This window comes from Aphis gossypii, chromosome 2 (genome assembly GCF_020184175.1).
Source record: "Aphis gossypii isolate Hap1 chromosome 2, ASM2018417v2, whole genome shotgun sequence".
Lineage (NCBI taxonomy): Eukaryota > Metazoa > Arthropoda > Insecta > Hemiptera > Aphididae > Aphis > Aphis gossypii.
This window is the reverse complement of record NC_065531.1, coordinates 48,639,543-48,666,129: the sequence shown is the minus strand read 5'-3', so window position 1 is coordinate 48,666,129 and position 26,587 is coordinate 48,639,543. Positions and strand designations below refer to the sequence as shown.

The following is a 26,587-nucleotide window of genomic DNA, read 5'->3' as shown; positions in this document are numbered from 1 at the left end:
GTCTCAGTTATTAATTTATCTTTTATCATTGTTAATATTTATTTTTATTTGTGTACCTACTAGCTTATTCTATTTAATATATTTTTCTTAGTTTTTAAAAATATATATAGTCTATATATAGGTACTATAGTCTATAAAAAACGAACTCTTTTTAACACAAGATTTGTTTTTAAAAAGAAAATCAATGCATAATTTATTTAATTTTATTTCTATTGTTAATATCACTTATAAATTGTAATCTAGAGTTTGATACTACATTCGACCATCACTCATAGTCATACCTATACTCGTAAGTGTTATTAATAGAGAGTACCTTCACGATTGTGAATAGGTAATATAGTACGTACCTACTGCACTATACTCATGCATTTAACTATAAATTGTTGTTAGTTTTTTAATGGATCTGTAGCAGTTACAATGGAATGTTACAAAGATTCGATTCCAGAAAGCTACTATTTTATTTATAAAACAAATTAATAAAGTTGTGGATACTATGAATTCACAGCTACCAAAATGTACCTTATGATCGGATCCTGTATCTATTCACAACAAATTAAAATTGAATTCAAAGTAGTTTTCAAAATTTAGATTTTAAAAAGCATTTTATAACTGGTTAGGTCAGGTCCGGATTTAGGGAGGTACAACGGATACAATTTCACCGGGCGGCTATAGTTTTTAGGAGCAGTAGTAAAAGAGGTAGGTACAAAATGTTGAATAAATTCTGATAATCGCGATGAAAAGAAAATCAATATTGATTTCTTAAGAAAAATAATTTATTATAAAATGAGTTATGATTTACATAATTTCTGTGAAGTGTAAATAAGATTGCTATTATACGTTATATAGGGTACATACCTAATATATAATATATTATACTGGAGTACTTAAGTTGTTTTAATATTATTATTATTATGAAATGTTAAAATTCATAATTTTTTTTTGTTTCATTAAATTATTCCTGTTTTATAAAATTTGAAAGTAATTATATTAAAGTGTATATTTTATATTTTCACGGGGAGGGGGACAAATAACAAACATATCTTCCTAAAATACGCCCCAGAGGAAGGAGCGGTGAACGATTTAATTTGTACCGGGCGCCAAAATCTTAAATGCGGCCCTGGGTTAGGTACTTACTGATTTTTAAAGGTCCGTCAGCCTGGCACCCCGAATTCAAAATTTTCAACTCGAACCTTTTTAGATAATTAGTACCTAATTTGTAACAATTTGTAACGCAAAAATCAGAATTTGTAACACAAGTCTTATCCCCGAAAAAAGTGTTATTGTTTTCGGGGTGCTGGGCTGACGTCAGCCTGGCACCCCGAATTCAAAATTTTTAACTCAAACCTTTTTAGATAATTAGTACCTAATTTGTAACAATTTGTAACGCAAAAATTGGAATTTGTAACCCAAAATTTACCCTTGAAATCGACGTTTTTGAATTTTGGGGTGCTGGGCTGACGTCACTCTGGCACCCCGAATTCAAAATTTTTAACTCAAACCTTTTTAGATAATAAGTACTTAATTTGTAACAATTTGTAACGCAAAAATTGGAATTTTTAACCCAAAATTTACCCCTGAAATCGACGTTTTTGAATTTTGGGGTGCTGGGCTGACGTCACTCTGGCACCCCGAATTCAAAATTTTTAACTCAAACCTTTTTAGATAATTAGTACCTAATTTGTAACAATTTGTAACGCAAAAATTGGAATTTGTAATCCAAATATTACCCCCGAAATTGACGTTTTCACTTTTCGTGTTGCTCGGCTCCTGGAACCCAAATTCAACATTTTGAACTTCGACTTTTTTGTATAAAATTTTTAAATTATTATTTACTCAATAATTATTATACTAAAATGAAGGTATATTTAGGGATATTTTTCTTATTTTTTGTTAATATTATCTAACTATTTAGTAAAATTTATGAATAATTAGTATTATCTTTGATTTTAGGAGTATAGTCTTATTTTGAATATATATATTATATTTATTCGATTGAGGAAATTGTGTTTTTTTTTATTATATCAGAAGGTGTAGTTTTTATTTAGGTTATATTAGTTAAAAATTAAGACAATAATATTGTTCTTTGTATTTTCGAGTGAAATCTGATTGCAATCTAATTATTATATACTCACCATTTTTGTAACACAGTTGAAACAGTGATTGGCAATCATAGACATTTTTTCCTTGGTCAATATATAAACGATTGATATAAACTTTTGGGCGACGCAGTCAAAGTTTATATTGTATATTTATCTATTTTTATAAACTTGTTATACTAAAAAAAAATCACGTTTCTTATTCACCTATTATTAATATTATATGTACGATTTTCAATTTTCTAAATATGTTAATAGGTATAAAAAAAATCATTTGTGAATTAAATTTAATACAAGTCAAATAAAGTGGCCACGGTAGTGACTCATGCATTTAACTAATCTCACAGATCGAACATAACTATATCCGATGGTATAATTTCCAATATTGTCTGTACAAACATGTTTAATAAAGCCATAGGTAGTATAAACAGTTACGTTACCACTTACCATAACATGGCCACTTACTAAGTATAGAATTAAATTATGTTGAATTACATAATATCATTTGTAATCATCCGTTACATATCTAAAATAATTAAGCTCATCCTAAAATATAAAGTATCATTATTACACCTATTCGTTTGTATCAAAGAACGTCGTAGTAATTCTGAATTCACTAACCGCTGTTAGAATTTTTTTTTTTTGCCTTACCTACTAAATATTACTGTAGATAATAAAATGTAATATTAATTTTGTGTTTCATTTGTGAATGTAAGCAATACATTTTTTTGTGCACTACAGTATTTGTTCTGTAGAATATGGATTAAAAAAATTGGATATGGTCATAGAGAAGAAAAGCGAATCAATGGAACAAACACCAATCAAAGGATAAAAAAAAATTATAATTGTGTTCTTTCTTTATTTGTTTTTTTTTAAAATCATAATTTTAACAATTAAAAGTTGTTGTATTAGTATATTTTACCTTGTATAAAAAAGTATTTCTACGTTCACTTTAAAATTGTTTGATTTGGTAATTACTTGTTCTTTTAAATCATCGTAACTTTCCCATTGATCATTTGATCTTAAACCATAAGCTATGTAATGGCCATATGATTGCCTCAATTGTCTAGCTGATCCATCAAATGCAATTACTCCTCTTAAGTTATATATGTTACCATTAATTATAAGCTGTTTTGTAATATCTCCAAGTTTCATCATGACTTTACCCGCATAGTTTTGTGATATTTTCGTAGTATTTTCCATATGACTGTAATTACCTGAAGCTCGAAAACCTGTAAATAATAAAACATGAACATAAATATAATAATTTAATCAATACTTAATTTAGTAAAATAATTAAATATATAATAGTTACTGAGTTACTGAGTACAAAAATTAATTAATTTTTTTTCAAGTAAGTATTAAAGGTAAATACGAATGAAGGACTATTGGGATCTATTCACCCATTACGCCTACGGTTTAAATAACATTTTTTTTTATTTACCTTTAGGTATTGATAAGAGTTCCAATAGAATGTGGTTAGTTGGTTCTGTTACCTCATCTCTTAAACAATTACAATTAATAGCAACACATAACTCGGTCAATGGTTGGAAAAACTTGTTCATCTCTTGCTGCAATTGAATATTTCCATCAACGCCATATATTGTAATGACAACTCCTTCTGAATTACGTTCTGGATTAAAACATATACTATTTTGACAACGATTTGATCTTTTATATGATGGCATATTTTCCAGTAACTTTTCGCTCATAGATGCAGCCGTGTCTACTGTGTTAAATAACCTTATACCTCCAACAATTTCTTCACTTTCTGTTATGAAATGCAGTGCCAGTAAATAAACGCGATCTCTATACATATCTTTAGTTGGTCTATTACCAATCATTTTTTTAACAAAATCAGCTGTTCTATGTAGTTCTTTTCCTTCTGTAAAATATTTTCTGAAATTCTCACTCTCTGTTACAGAAACCGCTAAAACTGAAAATATTGAATCAGCTGAACACGTATTGCTCAGCAATACTTTGTCGAAACCGGGAACGAATAATGGCTTATTTTGAAAACAGGAACCATTTCGAAGTAGGGCTATTTCATTAACTGGTTTGATATTATTTAATTCTAAGTATTCAAATCCAGTTTGTTTGACTAAATATGATTTAGCGGAACGTGATTTTGACGGCGATGTACTACCTTTATTTCTCCAATTTTCAATAGCATTTTTTTCTTTGTCCAATTCATCTTTTGCACTGCACGACAAGCAAATTCTGTTTTGTCCGCATCCTTCTTCACTAGAAGGGTCTTCTATAGAACATCCAAATACATGTACTGCCTTATTACATGTGTTACAGCGGTGGAGACCTGTCGGAAAATCTCCATTTTGGCAGGCAATGCATTGAACCAAAGTATTTGTAATAATATCATCGCGGTTTATTGTCTTACTAGATTTATCAGATGATAAAGAACTACAAACTGGTTCTTCAATTAAATGTACTTTACTTAATTCATCGTCTTTCTTTGTCTGAAGAATAAGATGATCACCTCTGTAGAAGTCTACTAACCGTTCAACAAAATCATCCACTCTTATCGGAAGGTTATCATTTTTAAAAATCCTGTTTTTTATATTGTTGAAGTTGCTTTCAACTCTACTACTTGAAGCAATATTTTCACCGTAGTTGAACACATTTACCATTATATTGGACCAACAAGGGAATAATTTCATACAGTTTATAATCATTGGGACTATTTCGGGAGTGTATTGGGCGTTGTCAAATTCTCCCTCAATCCCATCAATTTTTTTTTCACATTTTGTAGCCAACAACTTTGCCCAGTCCTTGAATGAATTCAATTCGTCGAATGAATCAAAAGAATCAAATTCCGATGTCTGTTGTTCATCACTGTTTTCTGATTCTATGATTAACGAATCTGCGTTGAAACTACTACTGCTAATTTTAGATTGTAGAAATATTTTACTAAGTCTACAATGAGTGTCCTGTTTTTGTGTATCGAAATTTGAAACAATAGGCCCATCATACTTACTCATAGCAACTATGAATATAGCTTCTAAGATTTGTTCTGCGTTTTTTATTGAATCACAAGTTATTAACAGTGCTAAAGATCTTACAAATAATTGTTTAGTCCGTTGATATCTTGCGTTTTTCAAAGGTTTCCATTGCGTTATTAAATGCACGAAATGGTTAACATCATTTCGTATAAAACATTGTGGTATTTCTATATCTTTATTACCACGACACAATAAATAACATATTTGCAGATATTTTTCTAGTGATTCATATTGTGTAAACGCTTGTACAGTGGCCGACATTAAAGCCAAAGACTGGTCAGTTATAGACACTTTAGGTGGTTTTACTCCACACTGGATCCATCTTTTAAGCCAAACACTAATTGATATGCTGTCATGTTGTTCGGACAACATTGATAATACCGAAAAATTTTGATCTTTTATCTTCATTATTCCTTCATAAAGAAAAATGGAATTGCTGTAATTATTGCCATATCTTTGTATTTTCCTACATACACCACCTGTCGCGTCAAAACTAATCGTAGGTACTGCGCATGTTGTGTATTGTTCTTTGTATATTTTAAGTTGTAGATTTGTCCAAAAATGAACAAAAAATTTATCATACCCTAAATTCCTAATTGCACAATCATATTTATTTATTTGCTTCATGATACCAAGAGAATTTATAGGATCTTGGTGATGTCTTGATAAAGAGATAGCTTTATGCTTAGTCTGTCTAAGAGAAGCTAATGTTGGTAAATGAGCCGGCAGATTATCACCTGAAAATATTCAATTATAAAATCACCTAATGATTATTTATATAATATCTAATAATATAGTAAAGGTACCAATGTAAACAAAAAATTTTTTGTGATTGAATTTTCGGTAATAATTGCGTTAATTATATAATACATGTCGAATAAAAATTTATCAAAGTAGGATAGGTTAATTTTTGATATTGTACGTTGTGTTTGAAATATTTCATTATCATAAATTCATAACCCTAACTATAAGTACAGAAGAACAACTTCGCGAAGTTATCATTTTATTAAATTATTCAGTACATACGTAGGTATAGGAACTTACCATCTATCATAAGTCGATTTGCTTCATTACGATAGTAGACTGATGGACTTGTATGATAATCGATCATTTCTTTAATCGCTCTGTCTTTTTCAGAACCTATCAATCGTCGACGTTTATTATCACCATGGTTTTCATTATATGGTCCGGTATAGGTACATTGCATTACTACTCTGTTTCAAATTAAAATGGATTTTTTTTATAAATAATTGAGAATTCAAATAAAATATCTTAAAATTCATATAAATAGTTTACACAGTTGTGAATTTGAAAATTTTTTACATTTTCATAGTGGTGATAGTTTTATGAAATATAAACTATTTATCAAAAAATATTGTTATCATATAATAATACGATTGAAGTTTGATTATATTTATATATAAGTATAGCTGAGTGGAATGATAATGGATAACGTTTAGTTCAATACTTCGATTATTTAATTATTAAATATTTTTTTATACGTCGATGAAATACTCCAAAAAATATTTTGTACAAGTGTATAAAATGAAGATGAATACAATTACAGGTTAACAAAATAAAAAGGTCATTATCAAGGGAGTAACCGTCCAATTCTTAAGACTTACTCACCTCTCATCGGTACGTTACTAGAAAGGCCATATTATACCAACCAATTAAGCAACACTTATTAAAAAAAATTTAACAAAAATTTTCAAAATTATGATATTACAACGTCTTATACCTACTTAATATTTAATAAATAAAACAAAAAAATAATAAACACAAAATTCAAAACTTTTAAAATATTAATATTAATATTAACAAATTTAATACACAATATTACAAATAATAAACAATATTATGTTATATCAAAACATAGGTACATAGATATAATATAAAATAACTTGTCGAAATAATGCTTCAATTTCAAACTTCGTTGGTAGTTTTCGATGGCAAAGTAAATGTCCTATGTGCATTATAGAGGTCAAAAACTCAAAAGTAAACATTTTCCAGTAATTTTCAAAAACATCGGGAAAAACAAAAAAAAAAAGTCGGCAAGTGGGTACCGCTCTGCTGTACATTAGGGGTGGGGTGGACCTCGGACTAGGGTAGGTTAAATTTGAATGCAATCATAGGTATCATTGTATACGAAAAACGATTCTGAATGGAGATGATTTGTCAGTCTAGAATATTTAACGTTAGATATAAATATAAACAATTTTATGAATTTTGAACTACAAAATAATTTGCAAATATTCATGATTTTGACGAGTTTTTGTCAAAATTTGAACTTCAAATGCTAATAAAAAAAAATTGTGCCTATGTATTCTTATAATTTTTTTATCGCTATAAGAATAACTTATGAGGAACTTTGTATTAATTTTTCAAATATTTTGACACTTCAAAAAAAAATTCTTAGAAAAATTAGCTCAAAAAAAAGTCAAAATATTTAAAAATCAAATCACGTAAAGAAAATGACAATCTAAATAACTGGTAAAATTTTTAAGTATTTACGACTTATACTATTTGAATAACAACAAATATCAAAAATCGTTTGAGGCTAAACCGTTATTTAACACGGTTTTGTAAAAATTTAAATTTCAAACACTCATAAAATTTTTTTGTCTGAGTCCGGTAGAGTTTTTTTTACAGATATTTGAAGAAAGACTTATGGAGAACCTTGTACCAAATTTTCAAAACTTAGTTATAAAAGAAAAAAATTTTACGATTTTCCAACCACAAAATTACTTGCAAATTTTCGCAATTTTGACATATTTCGTATAAATTCGAACATTAAGCACTTATAAAAAAAATCATGACTAACGATTTCGGATTTTTTTTTATCACTTTAAGAAAAACTTATAAGAAACCTTGTATTAATTTTCAAGATTTTCTGGTCAGCCAAAAAATTTTTATCGTTATTTAAAAAAAAAAATACTTAGAAAAATTGAAAATTTCAATTGACTATAAATAGTTTAAAAAAAGTCAAAATTCTTTGAAAATTTATCTGTGTATGGAGAACGCTAATATAAACATTTGGGGAAAATTTCAAGTATTTACATCGATTAGTTTTTGAGTTATATCAAAATAAAAAATTCGATTTTGAGAAAAACTGGTTTTGCGTAAAAAATCCCGTTTTTCCCTCATTTTTTTAGGGTTTTTCCCGATTCATTTAAAAAATATTGAAAATTTTTAACTTTTGACCCCCCAAAGTACCAACTAGATTCAATTTCCTTTTCAAAGAGGGGCTGAAGTAAAAAATCGAAGCATTTTTACTGCTCCAAATGTTGTCGACAGACACAAAAAAAAAACACACATAGTAAAATCAATACATTCATCACTCCGTTCAGAATCTAAAATATAACTATGATTCTAAATTTCTTCATATTTCTATATAATATTTAAAAATATATAAGTTATGTTTAATAGACTGATAAATAAAATAAAAGGAAACACTTAAATATAGTACACGTAAATACGTAATATCTAAAACACAAAATAGGTAGGTACCAACATCTTTTTGATGCACGTGTGATTTTTGTGCCATAATAAATTAATAAAATACTAAATATAAAAGTGCAATAAAGGTATATATAAGCTATATTTTAATGCTATATTGCCATACATTAATTTAAAATATTAAATTTGATTAATCCTACAAGACAAGATCTTTGTTCCCGTTTAGACATAACTTAGTATAGTATGTTTTCTAGGACAACATTAAATTCAAATCAGCCTTTAATTTCATCTAATCCTTATTATTTTGTTGAAAAATTAGTAAAAATAAATAATTTTTTGTAATTCTTACCGAGTGTCTTTGGCAGGAATTTCATCGATTGTGCCATTAAAATATGAGCCACAGCTTGAACATCGGCCACGTATATTCACAAATATTGTTCCGGATGCTTGTACCTTTGCCTTTTTAAACGAAATACAACATGGTAGACGAGTGTGCAAAAAAAAATGCTCTTGTACTAAATTACTCCAATCATATGGCGATAAGACTAAATAATTCCGTGGATAATATTTTTCTTGATACGTTTTGGGACGAGGTTGGATACTTTTCCATTCTTCTTCCGAAAAAGTAATTGTAAACTTAAGTTTATTGTGTTGTGTGTCACTACTTGTATCACTTTCATTAGAAAATGTAACATTATCTAAATATTTTATAAAATGAAATATTAATATAACAGAACATTTATATATAATAAGTAGGTAGATAGGTATATTTATTTCTATAATAATTAATTATGTTATTTACCAATATCTGTAACTTTGGATGAATAATTTAAATCTATTGATGGTAAAATACCAAGTTTAGATTTTAAATCATTACGGTTCAATGCAACACGTACACGAATTGATGCTGCAGTAATTTTAGCATTATGAGTTTTGTTTAATTTATCTGCAATTTTTTGCCAAACAACATGTTTAGGTCCTGGAATATCTAAATAATATATTTTATAAAACACACTGTCAATACACTGATTTTGATATTCAGTGGAGAAAAAGTTAAATTATTCGAACTTACTTTGCTTATCTGCACCAATTACTTCATCTTTGTGCTTAACAATTTCGTCATCGACTATTTTACTATCAATAGTTGACTTTCTTCCTGCCATTTTATCGAAATTAATAAAAATCAAAATCAAAAATGAAATATTCGTACGTTGTATTCGTATAATCGCTTATAATACTACGGTTAGGCGGTTTATACAAAATGATAGTTACACAATATAAACGATATTAAACAATATTCATACTTGTGTACGAAAATAAATATACATCAATTGAGTTCTTGTTGTCGATAACCACCATATTCGTTTATTAGTTACACGCGGTCTAAAAATACTTTTTCTGTTCAAAAAGTATATATGGATATAAAACTAAACACTTACCTAGTATATATATATATTATAATTATTATTATGAAAATAATATTATATTATAGCATCAAGATTCACATTTTTGATTTTAATTTTAATTTTGCTTATCGATAAAATATGTTTCTATTTCAAATTTAAAAATAAAATAATGTACCTACTCATATCCATGCTCACATACACACATACACACATACACACCACACACACACAAAGCACGCCTGTGTTAACCAATCAATACAGTAAAATTAATGAACGAAAAATACAAAAAAATATGCACCCATCTAATATACCAGGTACCTATTTACTATATACCTAAGTTATTTATTCGAGAGAATCCTACATGTTCACAATCGCGGGGTTCACTAGGTATAGCATGTTCTATTTATTATAGATTTTTTATTTTAAACTATGTAATAACTTATGATCTATTAAAAAAAAAATTCGAAATTCCTAGTATGAATAGATGTATTTCTAAGCATATACGACTTAATGAATAAAAGATATTATAATATAACTAATTTTAGTTTTAACAAACCAATACACTTACAATGCTTTAATTACATTTAGTCTCTGTGAGTCAGCCCCAGTAGTCCAAAATTCAAAAACGTCGATTTTAAGGGTAAATTTTGGGTTACAAATTCCAATTTTTGCGTTACAAATTGTTACAAATTAGGTACTAATTATCTAAAAAGGTTTGAGTTAAAAATTTTGAATTCGGGGTGCCAGAGTGACGTCAGCCCAGCACCCCAAAATTCAAAAACGTCGATTTCAGGGGTAAATTTTGGGTTAAAAATTCCAATTTTTGCGTTACAAATTGTTACAAATTAAGTACTTATTATCTAAAAAGGTTTGAGTTAAAAATTTTGAATTCGGGGTGCCAGAGTGACGTCAGCCCAGCACCCCAAAATTCAAAAACGTCGATTTCAGGGGTAAATTTTGGGTTACAAATTCCAATTTTTGCGTTACAAATTGTTACAAATTAGGTACTAATTATCTAAAAAGGTTTGAGTTAAAAATTTTGAATTCGGGGTGCCAGGCTGACGTCAGCCCAGCACCCCGAAAACAATAACACTTTTTTCGGGGATAAGACTTGTGTTACAAATTCTGATTTTTGCGTTACAAATTGTTACAAATTAGGTACTAATTATCTAAAAAGGTTCGAGTTGAAAATTTTGAATTCGGGGTGCCAGGCTGACGGACCTGATTTTTAATGTACTTGGATGAATGTGAAAACGTATAAAGGCCACTTCAAATCAAAAATTACAACATATACAGGCATACAGCACTTTGTTTAAAAGTTTCAACACGAACTGTTTTAGAATTACTACAATATCTCTGAAAAAGTTGGATACAAGTATTTAATGACTAGACAACTGACAAATCAACATATGAATAAATTGTTATAATTACTGTAAGCCAAACTTATGGATAATCTTCTATTAAATTTTCAACTCTTATAACTAGATAGGTACCTACTTATACAAAACTGTTTATACATTATTAACTACAATTCTAAAGCATAAAAATAAATTTTTTAGAGCAGATTCCTGGAAGTCTTTGCACATCAAATTTGAATACTGCGTGTCAATTACTGCAGATTACGGTACTGGCGATTATGGTCTATGAAAATGTGTAAGTACATATTCATTAGGTAATTTTTATTTTGTACCTAAATATTGTACCTAATACTCACTGATTTTTTTAATTCTATAATGCCCATAATTGTTTTGCTTTAATTTAATTTTTTTTCAATAGATTTTTATTTTTACTTGTTACTTATTTTATTATTTTTACTAGTGATCAGTGATCGGTATTGTAAGGAGGATTCATGAATTAGAAAAAATATGTGCCCCGGCGGAATTTTACCTTAACACGGCAGTGTTTAATTTATTATCGTGATGTGGCTAATAATTTATTATTGCTATGTGAGCACTCAAACTACTGTAAGATAATTATAATCCAGTTATTCCAGTTATTATAAAAGATAGTTTTATACTATTTATCAAAAATTAAAGTAGGTACCTATATTCCGCGTAAATTGGCGCGTACCTACCTACCCATTGGCGGAAATGAGGGAGGGGGGCTTGCGGGGACTAAGCCCCCCCTCAAAGTTCAAGGTACAGCTGCTCTAGTACAGTAGTGACATATAGATGAAATGAGCATATATTACTTGGCCCCCCCAGAAGTTTTATCAAATTTCCGCTTATGTAGGTACCTACCTAAAGCTAATTACACGCGGAGTGGTTTAACCACGAGCGGTCGCGGTTTTTCTTTAAAAATTAAACAGCTACCATATTTAAATGAATATATTCAAACTAAATAAAATGCCTACCTATAATTAAACTGTGAATTTACAATACTCACGAAGAGGTTCGCCCGCCAACCACCACAGATTTAGAGCGGATTTCACATTTCATAATCCGTTTCGTGTAAGTCAACCGCGGATATGATAGCAGTCTAAATCCGCGTCTACGCTCGATCATTCCGTCTTGTGGTGTAAATAAGGCGCGGATGGAGACAAAAAAATCAGCGACCGCTCTGTGTGTAACCAGTTTAACGGCGTAACAGATAATGCGTGGAAAACAAATTTTAAAATTTTAAATTCTAGAGGGGGAGGCAAGTGCCCCGCCTCGGCCTTCCTCTGGGAATACTCATAGTCTAAATATGGATATTTTATTTTTAATATTATTATTTCCCACCTGCTCACATACATCTTTATAATAATTTGAATAAAAATTAATTTGTTTGATTATTTTTTTTGATCTTGTTCCCGCTACTAATATATTAAATAATATCTGTTTGCAAGATTAGTGAATGATGATGACATGTTGACATCACATTTCATCTACTCTCGCAGATACAATATTTTAAAAACAAAACAAGTATTTTTATTTATCTGCGAGTATAACTAAATTATAACCATTTTAACTAACTTAACTGAAGTAGATATGGTGTATTTTTGGTAATAGCTAATTATCAAGTAATGGATTTTTTGATAATTACCAAGGTATGGTATTTTAATAAATACCGGTAGACGGTAGTAAACGAATACCGACATCAAAATTTAAAATACCATCAGTCCTGATCTAACATTCCTTTTAAGATTAATACTTTGTATCTAAATATAAAATAAAAATTGTCTCAATAGATACACTTATATCACACATTCATATTAGGTATTAACATTAACCCTACTTTGGAGTAACTTAATTATGAGAATTTTACATTAAATCAATTTCTAATTTGGGTTAATAGTTATTGAAAAAATGGTAAATTAATAATCGGGAAAATTGTTAGCAATCATATATGGTCAGTGGCGTAGATACGATTTTTTTCTGGGGGGGGGGGGGGGTTTATATTATATTTATGATACAAATTACGAGATATTAGTACTTCGTTTTTATTTTGCTCTAATCATTGTATAAAATATTTTGGTTTTAGGGGGGTGAAAACCCCTTACACCACCCCCGTACATACGCCACTGTATATGGTACATTTAAGGTATTCCAACATTAAATTAATTTAATTGTTTAATTATGGCAGCAATCGCATAGAGGTACTAATATCCTATTGCATAATACTATAAGTACTAAAAAATAATTTAGATCATAATATCGTATACCTGACTTATTGAAATGTAAAGACATCAAAATACATAAACATATTAATCATATAAGTTTTGAAATTTTGTTTTAAATACTACAGACAGATAGTGGTCTGAGGTATGAACTCTGGTTGCAGAATAACAAACAAGTAGATACCCAACCATTTCTTTTTTTTTTTATAAAATATAATTATTAATTAATTAATTATTAAAATATTCAAGGATACATTGAAGATAAATTTTTTATTATTATTATTATTATTTTAATGGTAAAATTACAATTAGCTATTTAAAACAGCAATTTCAATACCAATGGAAAAAAAAACAATAATAAAATAAATATATTATATATACATATTATATTATATATATTATATATAATATGTATATATTGTAATATTATTTATTGCGCTAATTTTTCTTTTGTACAAAGTTATTACTCATACGCAATTAAAAAGTACAATATTATTTTCAACAATAAAATAAATCATAGAATAGAAAAAAAAGTTAACAAAATTTTTTCTAAACTCCAGAATCTAATATTTTTTTAAAACTTCTTTTCTAAAGTTAATTTAAATAATAAGTAATTGAAACAATAAAATAAACACATTAATAAAAAAAAGAAAAAGAAAACAATTCAACTAGGTTACAAATAATAAAGACAATAGGTATAAACAAAAAGCAGTACATAATTGTATGTATAATAAACATATTTTTTATGTATAAAAAACTCAACAAAGTAGTAATATTTAATTTAATTTATTACATTTTTTTTTTTAGGTTATATATTACTATTATGCTTAGTATTTTATATATATATATAAATAAATATATATATACATATACACAGATACACACATAATATAACATAATGAAAAGGACGACTAATTTTACAATAATGGTTTCAACTGACTCTCGCATGATGATGTTAAATATTGGCAGACCCTCACACTAAATCTATGTACAAAAAAAAAATAATAATAATAATAATAATGATATAAATCAATACAATTTTAAAAAAGTCCTAGTTTTAATATCACCCTCTGAAGAAAAAACACTGGTTAACTTATGAAAAAATAAAAATCAAAACCTAGATTTAATAATTGTACATGTTTTTTTTTTTAGTTTAACAAAATTTGATAATAATGGAGGATGGGCAGAGGAAGGAAGTATAAGCAAGCAGCACCAAACAAAATGAAAATTAAACGTAAAAGAAATAAATATAAACAAAATATTGGTACATTTTCATGTTGCACAATTAATATTGATTATAAGCACAGGAAACTTATGTTCCATCTTTTAATAATGTTTTTCTGTTATGTAAACAAATTGTTGTTTTTTTTAAAAATGCATATATTATCCCAGAGCAAAAAAATATATAATAACTTAAAAATATGACTTATAACAAGAAACAAATAATACATAATTTAAAGAAACTAGTAAGTTACAAACATAATATAATAATTAGTTATATTTGTCTATACACGTAATTACATAAGATTTGGAAATTTTACCATTGGATTCACTGGTATAACATTCATAACGGTAATATTAAAAATTAATTTATATATATTTAGATGATAAATATATATTTTCAATTGTGCGATTTTTTTTTTTTATGTAATGGAACGTTGCAAATATTATATAGTTAAAAAAAGTTATATTAATGCATACAATTATTTACATCATTGAATTTGGACATTCAACTGTAGTAAACAGGCTTGAACTAGGTATCCATTTTAATACAAATAATATAATCATTAGGTTAGGACATTATTGTACCTGGTAAATAATAGTTAACAATAATATAACCATTGACAATGTAATTTTACATACTATAATATTACTATATTATGTTAGAAAAATTTATCACCAATTTTAAAAGCAAAAAAAAAAACAAATGTATTTATTGGTGAATATATTTTATAATATTCATTGTACTAGACATTGAACAACATAATGAAACAGATATTAAATTAAAAGTTTTATACTTTTATAGGATTTAAATTTAATTGTTAATTTTTTTAAACTACTTCTACTAATAAATTATCTAAAATTGTGACTAGGCAAACATAGGTACCTATACATCTTCAAAGGTCCTAATATCTAGATATGTATTCTTTTTGCAAAATCCTTATTTGGCTGCTTGTAAAAGAACGCTCACCACAAGGAATCAATTTTAATTACATACTACTGAAATGTTTAGGTTTGTTGAAATGATTTTGGATTTGATAACCTGTGATTCTGAAAATCGAATTAAGAAAAAAATATGCATTAATTTCCAAAACCTGTTTTATATTTTATGAATTGTATCTTCCCATACTTATGATAGATAATAGTACTAAAAAATTTTACTAACTATACATTATTTAAACAAATTTTTACTTGAATTTGAAGAAACTAGATAAAAAGGAAAAAATCTACATAATTGTAAAATAAGGTAGGAAGCAAACAGTTAAAATTGCATTTATCTAATATTGATAGTAAAATACAAGTTTAACAACTCAGATATGAAAAAAAAGAAATTAAATAACACATTATCATTAGACCTTTAGTAAAGACAATTTAAAATTTAAAAATTAATTAAATTTATTATGGATATTTTAAATAATTTAACCGGGTTATTTATATTTTATGCATTATAAAGATTTTAAATTATAATATTATATATTAATTATTACATGTAAAGTAAATTGTTTTAATAATATTTTTAATTACAAAAACAAGAATTAGTAACATTAATGCTGTTGTACGATTATAAAATGTATGTGTTTAAATATACATTAAATAATACTCCATAAAAGGAAATATCAATTAATGTATAGTTTGAATTATTTATAATAGTAGTTTATTAATTGATACAAAAATTAATGATTTTGAAATATGTATTTATTTTTAAACTCCGATACCATCAATTATTCAGAAAATATTATGTCAATAATTTGGTAATTTATAGTTTATAGTAACTAGTATGAAATAAAACTAAATTTATACTTAAAAAAAAACATATCAATGATATTAAAAAAAGATATGTAATTTTTCAGTTCAACAAAACCTGTCAATTTACTGGTTAAATGACTTAAAAATTGACAATAACTTAGTTTATGCTTATTATTATTTATTTAGATTTTTTTTAAATTCAATGTATCAATTTGAGAATTATTATGAACTTATTTTTAATTCCAATAAGGATTAATCAAAAGGAAATCAAACTCCTCTTACTGAGAAAGTAAAGACAGGCCGATTAGTTTTATAATTTAATAATGCAATCAATTCAATTTCTAGTTTAACTCATGTAGTATATAGAGGAATTATTTATGTTTTTTGAAGAATCTATGCAACATTTTGACCCATTATAATTTTAAAGCTTGTATAACTATGTACTTTTGAATATGCACACATTTAGATTCTATCTAATTAATATATATAGAGTTAAATGTAACTTAGATCCATCTTCTATTATCACTGTAATAATAAAGTGAACAGTATATATTTTTATAAATCATAATATTGTTATTTCCTTAACAAACTGGTAAATGTTTAGTGTAATGCATGAATACATAATTTTACATGGTATACAATTTATAATGGGCAAAAATATAGCATATATTTTCAAAAAACATTAAAATAAAATAATTCCTAAACCATACTGGTTAAAGTAACAAACAAAGTGACCGCAGCATAACATTTCTTTTAAGACATTTTTCAAACAGACGACTTTCTATACTTGGTTTTCTTATTCTAGTCTTCAGAAATACATTATTAAGTATAAACATATATTCTGTTTAATAAATATTATTTTCAAAAAAAAAAAAAAAGTTTAGAGTAACTAATACATATGTAGTTAATCATTAAAAAAATAATATCTTGTTTTTTTATACATATTTTTAATTTTAAAAATTAATTGTTTTGATGCATAGGTACATTGTTATTCTTAACATTTATACAAACAATATGGTTTTCTTACATTCAATTATAATTTTTAATAATTTTAAATTTGTATTCCATAATTTTTCATAAAATTGAGTAATAAGCAAATGTAATGATGGCATGTATGAAAAAGACATAATTCACAAAACGAAGAATTCTCCTTTTGGAGAAACTTTGAACTTTGAACATAGAATTATAATAATCTGTTTTAATTTACTTTATATTTATAAAAATTAATTATTTTTATTTATTTTCAAAAATTGTTACTTTTATTTATTTATTTATTGTTTAATTATATGAAACATCTTGTTTTTCAATAAAAGAATATTTTGATGGATTTTTAAAGAATAAGATAATTTAATTCTCCGCATTTTTAGTGCATAAAAATGTGTATGCTTTTATAAAATTAAATAAAAACACATTAATAATTTATGTGAAATAATAAATCAAACGAGATATTTATTAACAAATATAACAATAATAAATTTATTTTCTAATAGTCTTTGGTATGTTATATATAATTAAAGATGCGAATAGTTTAACTTAGAAAAATGAAAAAAAAACAATAAAAATAAAAATACATAGGATATTCATATTTTGAGGTTTTAAATATTAACGATTTCATTAAAAATAAATAAAATGAATTATAACTCAGAACAATTAATACTGATAATAAATATTGATGTATTAGAATTTTTTTGACTAAAGTGAAAATTAATTTATAATACTACAAATAATGATTTTAAAAATCAAAATTTCTATATAAACTATGAATAATTATTTGTACAGAGTAGTAATTATTTATTTTAAAATCATAATTTATAACTACTTATATAAATTTATTTATTTATTATAATAATTAAACATAATAAATATATTATTAAATTAATAAAAGTTGGTACTTAATAAAAAAAAAAAATAATAATAATAATAATAATAATAATGAATGTTTATATTATGTTCGATAAAATGATATTTAAGAGCCCAAATGAGTGGTATCTTTAAACATTTTAATTACTTACTCAAAATTGCTGCAGAATAATGAAGAGACCTGTGTATGTATATGTGATTGGGTAAGGGAGAGATCATAGCAACTCGTACTGGCGCAGGTGCATCCTCTGTATGATGTCGCGACAGTCATTGAACACACGTCTGATGTTCTCAGTGTCAACAGCGCAAGTGAAATGTGGATAACAATAATGTTTACCCTCGCCACTGGCAGTACTGATGCGCTAAAAACCAAAATAATAATTTCTAATATCATACTTATTATTCTACTATAAAAATAAACAATATTATATGTAAAAATTACATACAAGGAACTCATCTCGGATGAAATATTTGGCGCGAATAACTGGCGGGTCTTCTCCTGGATCAGGAGTAGCATCCATTGGCGTTTGGTAACGGGTGAATTCGGCGAAATAATCTTCTAGCCGAGATTTACCAGCCTTGATTTTTTCGGCTAATAAGTCTTGTTTATTCAGAAACAATATTACTGATATCGTTCTCAACCATCTATAAAAAGTAAATAGTAAAAATATAAAGCTCAATAATAGGTAGTAAAAAAAAATTATATTAAATACCTGTTGTTCCATATGCTTCTGAATAAGTCTAATGACTCACGGAGTCGATTTTGAGTGGGATCCTCCCTAAGGACCATATTGTAACTACTACAAGCAGTCACAAATATGATGGCAGTGACATCATTAAAACACTGTATCCATTTACGCCTTTCATCTCTTTGGCCTCCCACATCAAACATACTAAAAAATAAATAATACATTTTAAAAACAATAATCAATATAATGAAATACTTCATGAAGTTTAATTTGCATACTTACTGAAAATTTACTTTTTCAACTTGAAATCGTGTTTCAAATATACCAGAAGTTAAAACACGACACCTAAGTATATCCTAAAAATAATATAATAAAATATAATGAAAAAATTATAATTCAAATTGATATTTAATTGATTGTGTTTTTAATTATTATTAAAGCCTAATTTTGTAAAGAATATTTTTTTTAAGTATTCAATTAAATACATAAATACTTTTAAAATAATTATTTAAATACTACTATAGTAAAAATAATTTAAATAATAATGAAAATAAAACAAAAACAATGTTATTAATACCTATGATAAATAACACAAGAAAGTTAATTATTCCAGAAATATTTTTCTATACTCATGAGGACAATTAAAAAATATAAACAGATATTTTTCTACTTAAGTAGCTTCAAAAAACACATCTACTTATAATTACACTGTTTCTTATTATTACGGATATCAATATTTCATAATTGTTTACCGTGTATGTATAATTTATGCAATTTTTTTTTTCGTAGTTTAGTTCATAAAAGCAGTAATCACACTTTTATAAGAAACAGAACAATCTTATTTTAAATAAATTATAAGCCATTAAAAATTTCTAAGTTGAATTTAAAATAGTATTTGATACAAAAAAGTATTTGAATACTTTTATACAACACTTCTACTCAAATACTTTATAACACTTAAAAATAAATGAACATTGAACATTGTTATGCATTTATTTATATTTAATAAAGCTCATGATTAATATTTATTTGGCAATGATTAAGTATTTTACATACTAAGGTATTGAGTAGTCACTAGTGACTAACCAAATTTTAATTAATATAACATAATTTTATTATTAATTTACTTTGAATTATTATTATATTCAAATAATTATTTAATGTAATTACAATATTCAATAATCATTCATAATCAGGGGCGTAGCCAGGGGAGGTGTTACAGGTAAAGTAACACCCTCCCCCCCTTAGCCTTGGTATACTTAATATGTTTTATCAAGATTAAGATGCATTACAAGTACGATTTATCTTAAATCGATGTATGATATATGTGAAAAAATTAAATATACGTAAAGTAATCAATTTTATGTGTATAATTTTGTCAATTAATTTTGAATAACATCCCCCTTTAGAAATTTCTAACTACGTACCTGTTCATGATAAAACAAATATATTAAACGTACTAAAGTAGTTGTTATAAACAAATACTTTTCATTTAAAAAATTTTTTTTTATATAATAAAATCTATTTACATAGAGCTAACATAAAAATATTAATAGACAAGTTTTTTGAGATTGTTGGTTGTTTGAAAAAATAAAAAATGTTTTAAATTTCTATCTCATAAAATAAAAATTATAAATATTAAAAACTATAAGTATTTAAAAGTGTTTATATTTTTACATTAAAAGTTAATATTATTATTTATAATAATATTAGGTTAACAAATTTTATTTTTAATTAATTATTTGCAATTTATTAGCTATGTATTGGCATCAGTATAGGATTAAAATAAGTATAATATTAAAACAAATAAACTGATTAATTAAATACAATTGCTTTCTGCACATTACTATTAAGCCTGTGATAATACCACATGATAAAATTGAGATTGGTAAATCACTAGGGCTCGGAAGTTGTAGGAGCTAAAAATGACAAAATATGCATGCAAATATGCACAAAAAATTTACAAAATATGCATGAAAAATGTTAAATATGCAAAACAAAATATTTTGAAAATGCTGTATAAAAAACTGTATAAAATATGTAAAATAAATGTATTAAATATAAAAAAAAATTAATTAAGTAGCTGTAAATGTAGTTGGCTGATTTTCAAAGATTGTAATTTTTCAATCTAAAAATAAAAATATAGAATAAAAGTTATTTAAAAAATTATATTTATTTATTTTTAATTTAGAGACGTTTTTGCAATAAAGATAAATACGCTCTGTAGTAATAGTCGATATATATAGATATGATACGGTGTACGTTAAATAATCAAAAACAAAATAATAAAACCATAATTGTTAGAAGAAAACTACAGTTTTTTTTAGAAAATATTGAACAAACATAGAAATCCTATTAAAATTAAGAAATATGCCTAAAAAGCATATGGAAATTAAGAAATATGCACTTTTTTTCTGAAATTGACAAAATATGCAAAAAAATGCATTTTTAATTTTTGTATTTAAACTCGTCACTGTATCGAAAGAATTTCTAGCTTGGTCTGCTATAAACTGAGAGCATACAGAAAAATATGCAACTCCTACAACTTCCGAGCCCTGTAAATCACATATTAAACTAGAAAAATTACCTGGTGGGTTAACTATACAAATGCCATTTATTTGAGATCAATCATAAATATATATTTAAAAAAAAAAGGTTTTGTAACAAAACACATAAATGTATAAATATAATTAAATAAGAATATTATAATTAATTACTTGTTCCGAAGGGGTATAATTTAGTTGCTTGATAATGTGTACTTGATCGAGAAAACTGAAATAAAAATTGATATATTTAATAATGATGCAAAGAAAGCCTATTTATTTGATTGGTATTATATTACTAACAGTATAAGATTTTTCTAAGACACATTTAATCCAACTTAAGTATGTTATATTAAAACACAAGCCTATTAATATTTAAATATAGTTTATATCTTATACCATTATAACATTAAGACAAGAAATGAGACATTTTAAATTGTGTAATAACAAATAATCAATAAATCAAAATAAACGACAAAAAAACATGTTTAAAATATAGATTTCTATTTGAAAAATAGTACATAAAATGTTCATAAATGCAAACATAGTATTCGAAAATAATAATATATTGAGAATGTAAAACAAATAATTTAGTTAGTGCCAACTGTCTTACAACTAAACAAAAAAAAAATTAACCAAACAGAAAGTTTAAAATTTAAATATTACTTCTTCAAACTAAAAAGACACTACTATAATCTGTATTATGTTAAACAAACACATAACACAGATATAATATTATGTTTTTGAAATCTTTCATTGATTACATATGTAGGTTTGTTTAATATATATATATACATTATACATAGGTGTATTAAGATTACATTTTTAAAATATTGAAATGAAATACTTACTATTTTGCACAGTCAATGAGTTGATATTCATTAGATCTGTCAAAACAAGACTGTACACCTCTATCTTTCCACAGTATTTCTGTGTGTTCATAAAACTCCTATGATAAAATAATATTTAGAAAAAACACTAATAGTACTATAAAAGTAATTTACCAAAAATTATTAGAATTATTACTCACCGTCGTATATTCAAAGTTATGTTGGGAGGCAACATCTTGCATGTAATCGACTCTAAACTGATTTTCTGGGTGTTCTAATTGTACTGGTGGGGTGAGTGTGCTCATGGCACCTGTAATTGTCTATAAAATTATATATATTACATATATATAGTATTTAACTATAATAATATTAAATAACAAGAACAACTTACCAATATGGCATCTCTAATATTTTTTTTAATATCTTCAATTTTTTGTTTCTTTTCTCTATAAAATTGATTTATATTAATTTAAAATTCAAATAGTACCTAATATTATTATACATACTCTTCACTAAATCCATTTACGTGCAATATTCGCATTTGTTTAACAATTGTGCTTTTACCAGATTCTCCAGCTCCTACAAAAAAAAAAAAAAAAATAGCATTAGAAAATTTGAAAACAAACATTTTTTCATTTCTGTAAGTTTCTCATTTCTACCTTATCCAAATTGTTGATATTGTTTATAATACACATTTTATTTCTCTAAATATAGAAACAATTTATTGCAGCAGTACTCAAGGATATTCATTGGTAGTAAATTTGGGTTGTCATGATTTGAGAACCAACTACTATTGTTTCATTCAATTATCTTAATTTATTATTTCAGTATTTGTATTTTATATTTTACATTTTTTAACAACTATGGATAGTGATACTACTGAAATAATAGAATATTTTTGAAAACAAAATATTCTCATTATTGTTAGACGTGACAATAATACTTCCGTCAATTAGGAATCAGTGTTTAAAGCTTTGAAAGGAATTCTCTTCATTTGAACAATCTGTTTAACTATTCTGAGCATTAGTCTTTCTTTAATTCATTAAAACTTATATTATTGTTGACCATACCTAAATTCTTTTTTTGGGTACATCATCAAGATAGGTATATTCTTTAGGAAAAAAAGGTGTATTCATTTAAATAAATATTGATGTATAACAAGACAATGTGTTAATATCACCAACACACATTTTGAAAGAATGTTAAATGTAAAAAAAAAAAAAAATGTAAAGACATCAAAATAAATGTAATGTTACGCTTAAAACATTTTTATATAAATGTGTATAGAATTGTCTATTTTTCTGGTAGATGTTATGAGAAAAATATAAATTTAAAACTAACCAAGACACAACATTTGGCATGTTTTCAAGTTTATATTTTTAATCGATTATATTATACACTATCATGTTTAGTTTATTAACATAGTTATACTGTCGTCTGTCACATGTAAATATTGTAATTGGGTAAAAAAAATATAATATATACATATATTGTCTTTATATAAAGGAGAAAAATAGAAAATAAAACAAGTCTACTGATGATTGATACTTGTAGGTAAATATGACAAGTTGAGATTACTATCAATAATTATATCTTTCAGTTTCAACTACTTTCAAGGACACCAATGACTTAAGAGAATAGCTAATAAAAAACTCAAAATCCATGTAAATGGATATTTTTACCTGTCGTTTAAATTGAATATCCATAAAAAAAATACAAAATGAAAATATTGACCAATTGATCATATTATCATTTATGTTTTACAAAAATAATTATCCATTGCAATCATTAAGATGTTAGATAAATCCGAGGATGAATCACTGATATCTATGACCTAGTCTTTCAGGAAGATATATTTTAAGTACAAAACATTATCAATTTAAACTCGAAATACAAAATTGTATGTAATAAATAAACATTACTGCAATAATAAATATTATGGTAACCAAGCCATGGACATTTTGAAAACTGTAAGAAAACTCAAAAGAGTTTTGGAGACTGATTTAGAGCACCACTCAATATCAACAATTATCAACAAGCAATAGTGATAATGCATATAATTTACATTAATATTAGAAGTAAAGTGTTATTATAAGGCCAAAGAGAAATTGACAAAGAACACAGTGAAAAATCCATACAGGAGACTGAAGTGGTAACACACAGAAATCGCTGAATTCTTAAGGCTAATAAGTACAGAACGATGAGAAAACGTTTTGGAAGGTACTTATAGCAATTGCATCGTGCAGAGCCTAATAGCTGACAGTGGCCAAATCAATACATCCCATACTCGGAGAGGCCCAAAATCAAGGGAAGTCTTGGGCACAGCTTTGGGGTTCGTACTTGGCGCAAGCACCCACCAGAAAAAGGGTGGATCGTGAGTGGGGAGGGGACGCGGTAGTGACAAGCCGGACTAGTGGTGTTTTAGCGACGACTGACGAGAGCGAAACGTGGGACGGGAGAAAAAATTTAATTTTTTCAAAAACAAATTTATACCCCGTCACTCACCCAACAACAGTAATCTGTGTGTGGCCCTGTACACCTGTTTGTCCTTTTGCAGCTGCTGGTTTATCCTTTTGTTCGTCTGCTTGCCCTTTTTCGCATCGTCGTGGTCCGTCTTGGCCGCGGCGCTTCCAAAACACCCCATAACATTAGGCCAGCCTATTTTTGTGGCTTTCCGGCGGGAGGGCGGCTGCGGCTGCTGCTGCGGCGGCGGCGGCGACGGCGGGGCGGAGGCCAGCACTAGGCTACGGCTCGTTTAGAGGCGACACCGGTTTTATTGTTATTGTTGTTACTCGTTCGCACCACCACGAAAACAATAACGACGGGGCGACGACGGCGACGGCGACGGCGGCGACGACGACGACGACGACGACGACGACGGCGGCGGCGGCAGCGGCGGCGGCGGTGACAACGACGACGACGGCGGCTGCGGCGGCGGCAGCGGCGGCGGCGGCGACGACGACACCACTATACGCGGCGGGCAGTGGCGGTGGCGGACGATATACACACGGGCCGAGGAGTGTGTGTGCGTGTGCGTGTGTGTGTGTGTGTGTGTGTGTGTGGTGTGTGTGTGTGACAGAGATGGGACGATGGGTGGTAGGGTGGTGTGAGCGCGAACGGTGCGCGAGCACGGTGGACGGGGCAGTGAGGGGTGGCGCGTAGTGCCCAAAAACGCGCGCGCGGTGCTGTTATCTATATATCACCGTTCGCACACACGCACACACACACACACACACACACACACACGGGCTCGGCGGTACGCTGCTGCTCTGCTCGCACACTCTCTCACACTCACACGCACACGACTAACACTAGCGCGCGCATACATTCACGCGAAAAACACACTACCGTCGCCGCTCGCTACTACTTGTGCTTCTGCCTCTATAGTGTGCCTTCTGCCGTTGCCGCCGCCGCTGGTGGCAGTAGTAGTAGTGTGTAGTAGTAGTATGGTAGTAGTATTAGTAGTAGTAGTAGTAGTAGTAGTAGTAGTAGTAGTAGAGTAGTAGTAGTACTAGTAGAATGAGTAGTAATAGTAGTATTAGTAGTGGTGGTGGCGCGTGCGCTCACTCTCTCTCACTCTCTCTCTCTCGCTCTCTCCGTCTTTCTCTCTCTCTCTCTCTCTCTCTCTCTCTCTCTCTCTCTCTCTCTCTCTCACTCATTCGCTATAGTAGACTTTCGCACCGCACGCTCTCTCTCTCGCGCTCTCGTTCGCACACACGGTTTGTGGCCACACGCCGACACTCGCACACCTCCCCGATACTACTAAACCGCGAACATGACACCCGTCACGATCCTCTAAACACATACATAATGTACACACTCGTCGGTGTGTCGTGGACGCGGCGTGATGCTGATCCGCTCGCTGTGCCGGCGATCTTTTTTTGCGCTCGCTCTCCGGAAATAATAGGTATATAATTGTTTGTCCGCCTTACGGGGCGGAGGCGGCAAAATCGAATGGTTATTACAATTTTCGAAAATCGTCAAAACCAATCGCTCGCATTACGGTATATAGGCGGTCCAAGTCGCGAGAGTAGGTAGGTACTATAATATGGGATATTGCAGTGCGTTGATACAATAATACCAATGTTATCAACATTAACCGCCGGTGTCTGGAGTAGGCGT

The 26,587-nt window shown here is 27.9% G+C and overlaps 1 protein-coding gene and 1 long non-coding RNA gene across 5 annotated transcripts; one reads left to right on the top strand and one right to left on the bottom strand.

Annotated features, from left to right (window-relative positions):
- The first annotated feature begins 63 nt into the window (after positions 1-63).
- Positions 64-14,932, top strand: LOC114120429 (uncharacterized). Of its 2 annotated transcripts, XR_003592119.2 has the most exons (4): positions 64-696; positions 11,319-11,467; positions 11,538-11,631; positions 14,729-14,932. It is a non-coding gene; the product is annotated as an uncharacterized LOC114120429 (long non-coding RNA). The 2 variants fall into 2 exon arrangements; XR_003592117.2 differs by lacking the exon at positions 64-696 and having other exon boundaries at positions 11,225-11,467.
- On the bottom strand, positions 13,937-25,858 carry LOC114120428 (guanine nucleotide-binding protein G(s) subunit alpha). Of its 3 annotated transcripts, XM_050199540.1 has the most exons (12): positions 24,971-25,858; positions 22,972-23,044; positions 22,857-22,911; positions 22,666-22,785; positions 22,487-22,584; positions 21,810-21,864; positions 19,375-19,448; positions 19,117-19,296; positions 18,850-19,048; positions 18,556-18,765; positions 15,684-15,847; positions 13,937-14,560 (listed from the first exon to the last, which is right to left on the bottom strand). In XM_050199540.1, exons 1-10 carry the CDS (start codon positions 25,107-25,109, stop codon positions 18,619-18,621), a joined length of 1,140 nt encoding a protein of 379 aa, XP_050055497.1. In that variant the 5' UTR covers positions 25,110-25,858; the 3' UTR covers positions 13,937-14,560; positions 15,684-15,847; positions 18,556-18,618. The 3 variants fall into 3 exon arrangements, with proteins under 3 accessions (XP_050055497.1, XP_027838130.2, XP_050055496.1); XM_027982329.2 differs by having other exon boundaries at positions 13,937-15,847; XM_050199539.1 differs by lacking the exon at positions 15,684-15,847.
- Between the last annotated feature and the right edge of the window lie 729 nt (positions 25,859-26,587).

Coding starts and splice junctions, on each gene's coding strand:
- LOC114120428 (XM_027982329.2), bottom strand. CDS start 25,109: ATGGGGTGTTTTGGAAGCGCCGCGGCCAAGACGGACCACGACGATGCG. Junction 22,585..22,665: donor ATAACTTTGAATATACGACG/GTGAGTAATAAT, acceptor ATTTTATCATAG/GAGTTTTATGAACACACAGA. Junction 21,865..22,486: donor CTCATTGACTGTGCAAAATA/GTAAGTATTTCA, acceptor TTTTTATTTCAG/TTTTCTCGATCAAGTACACA.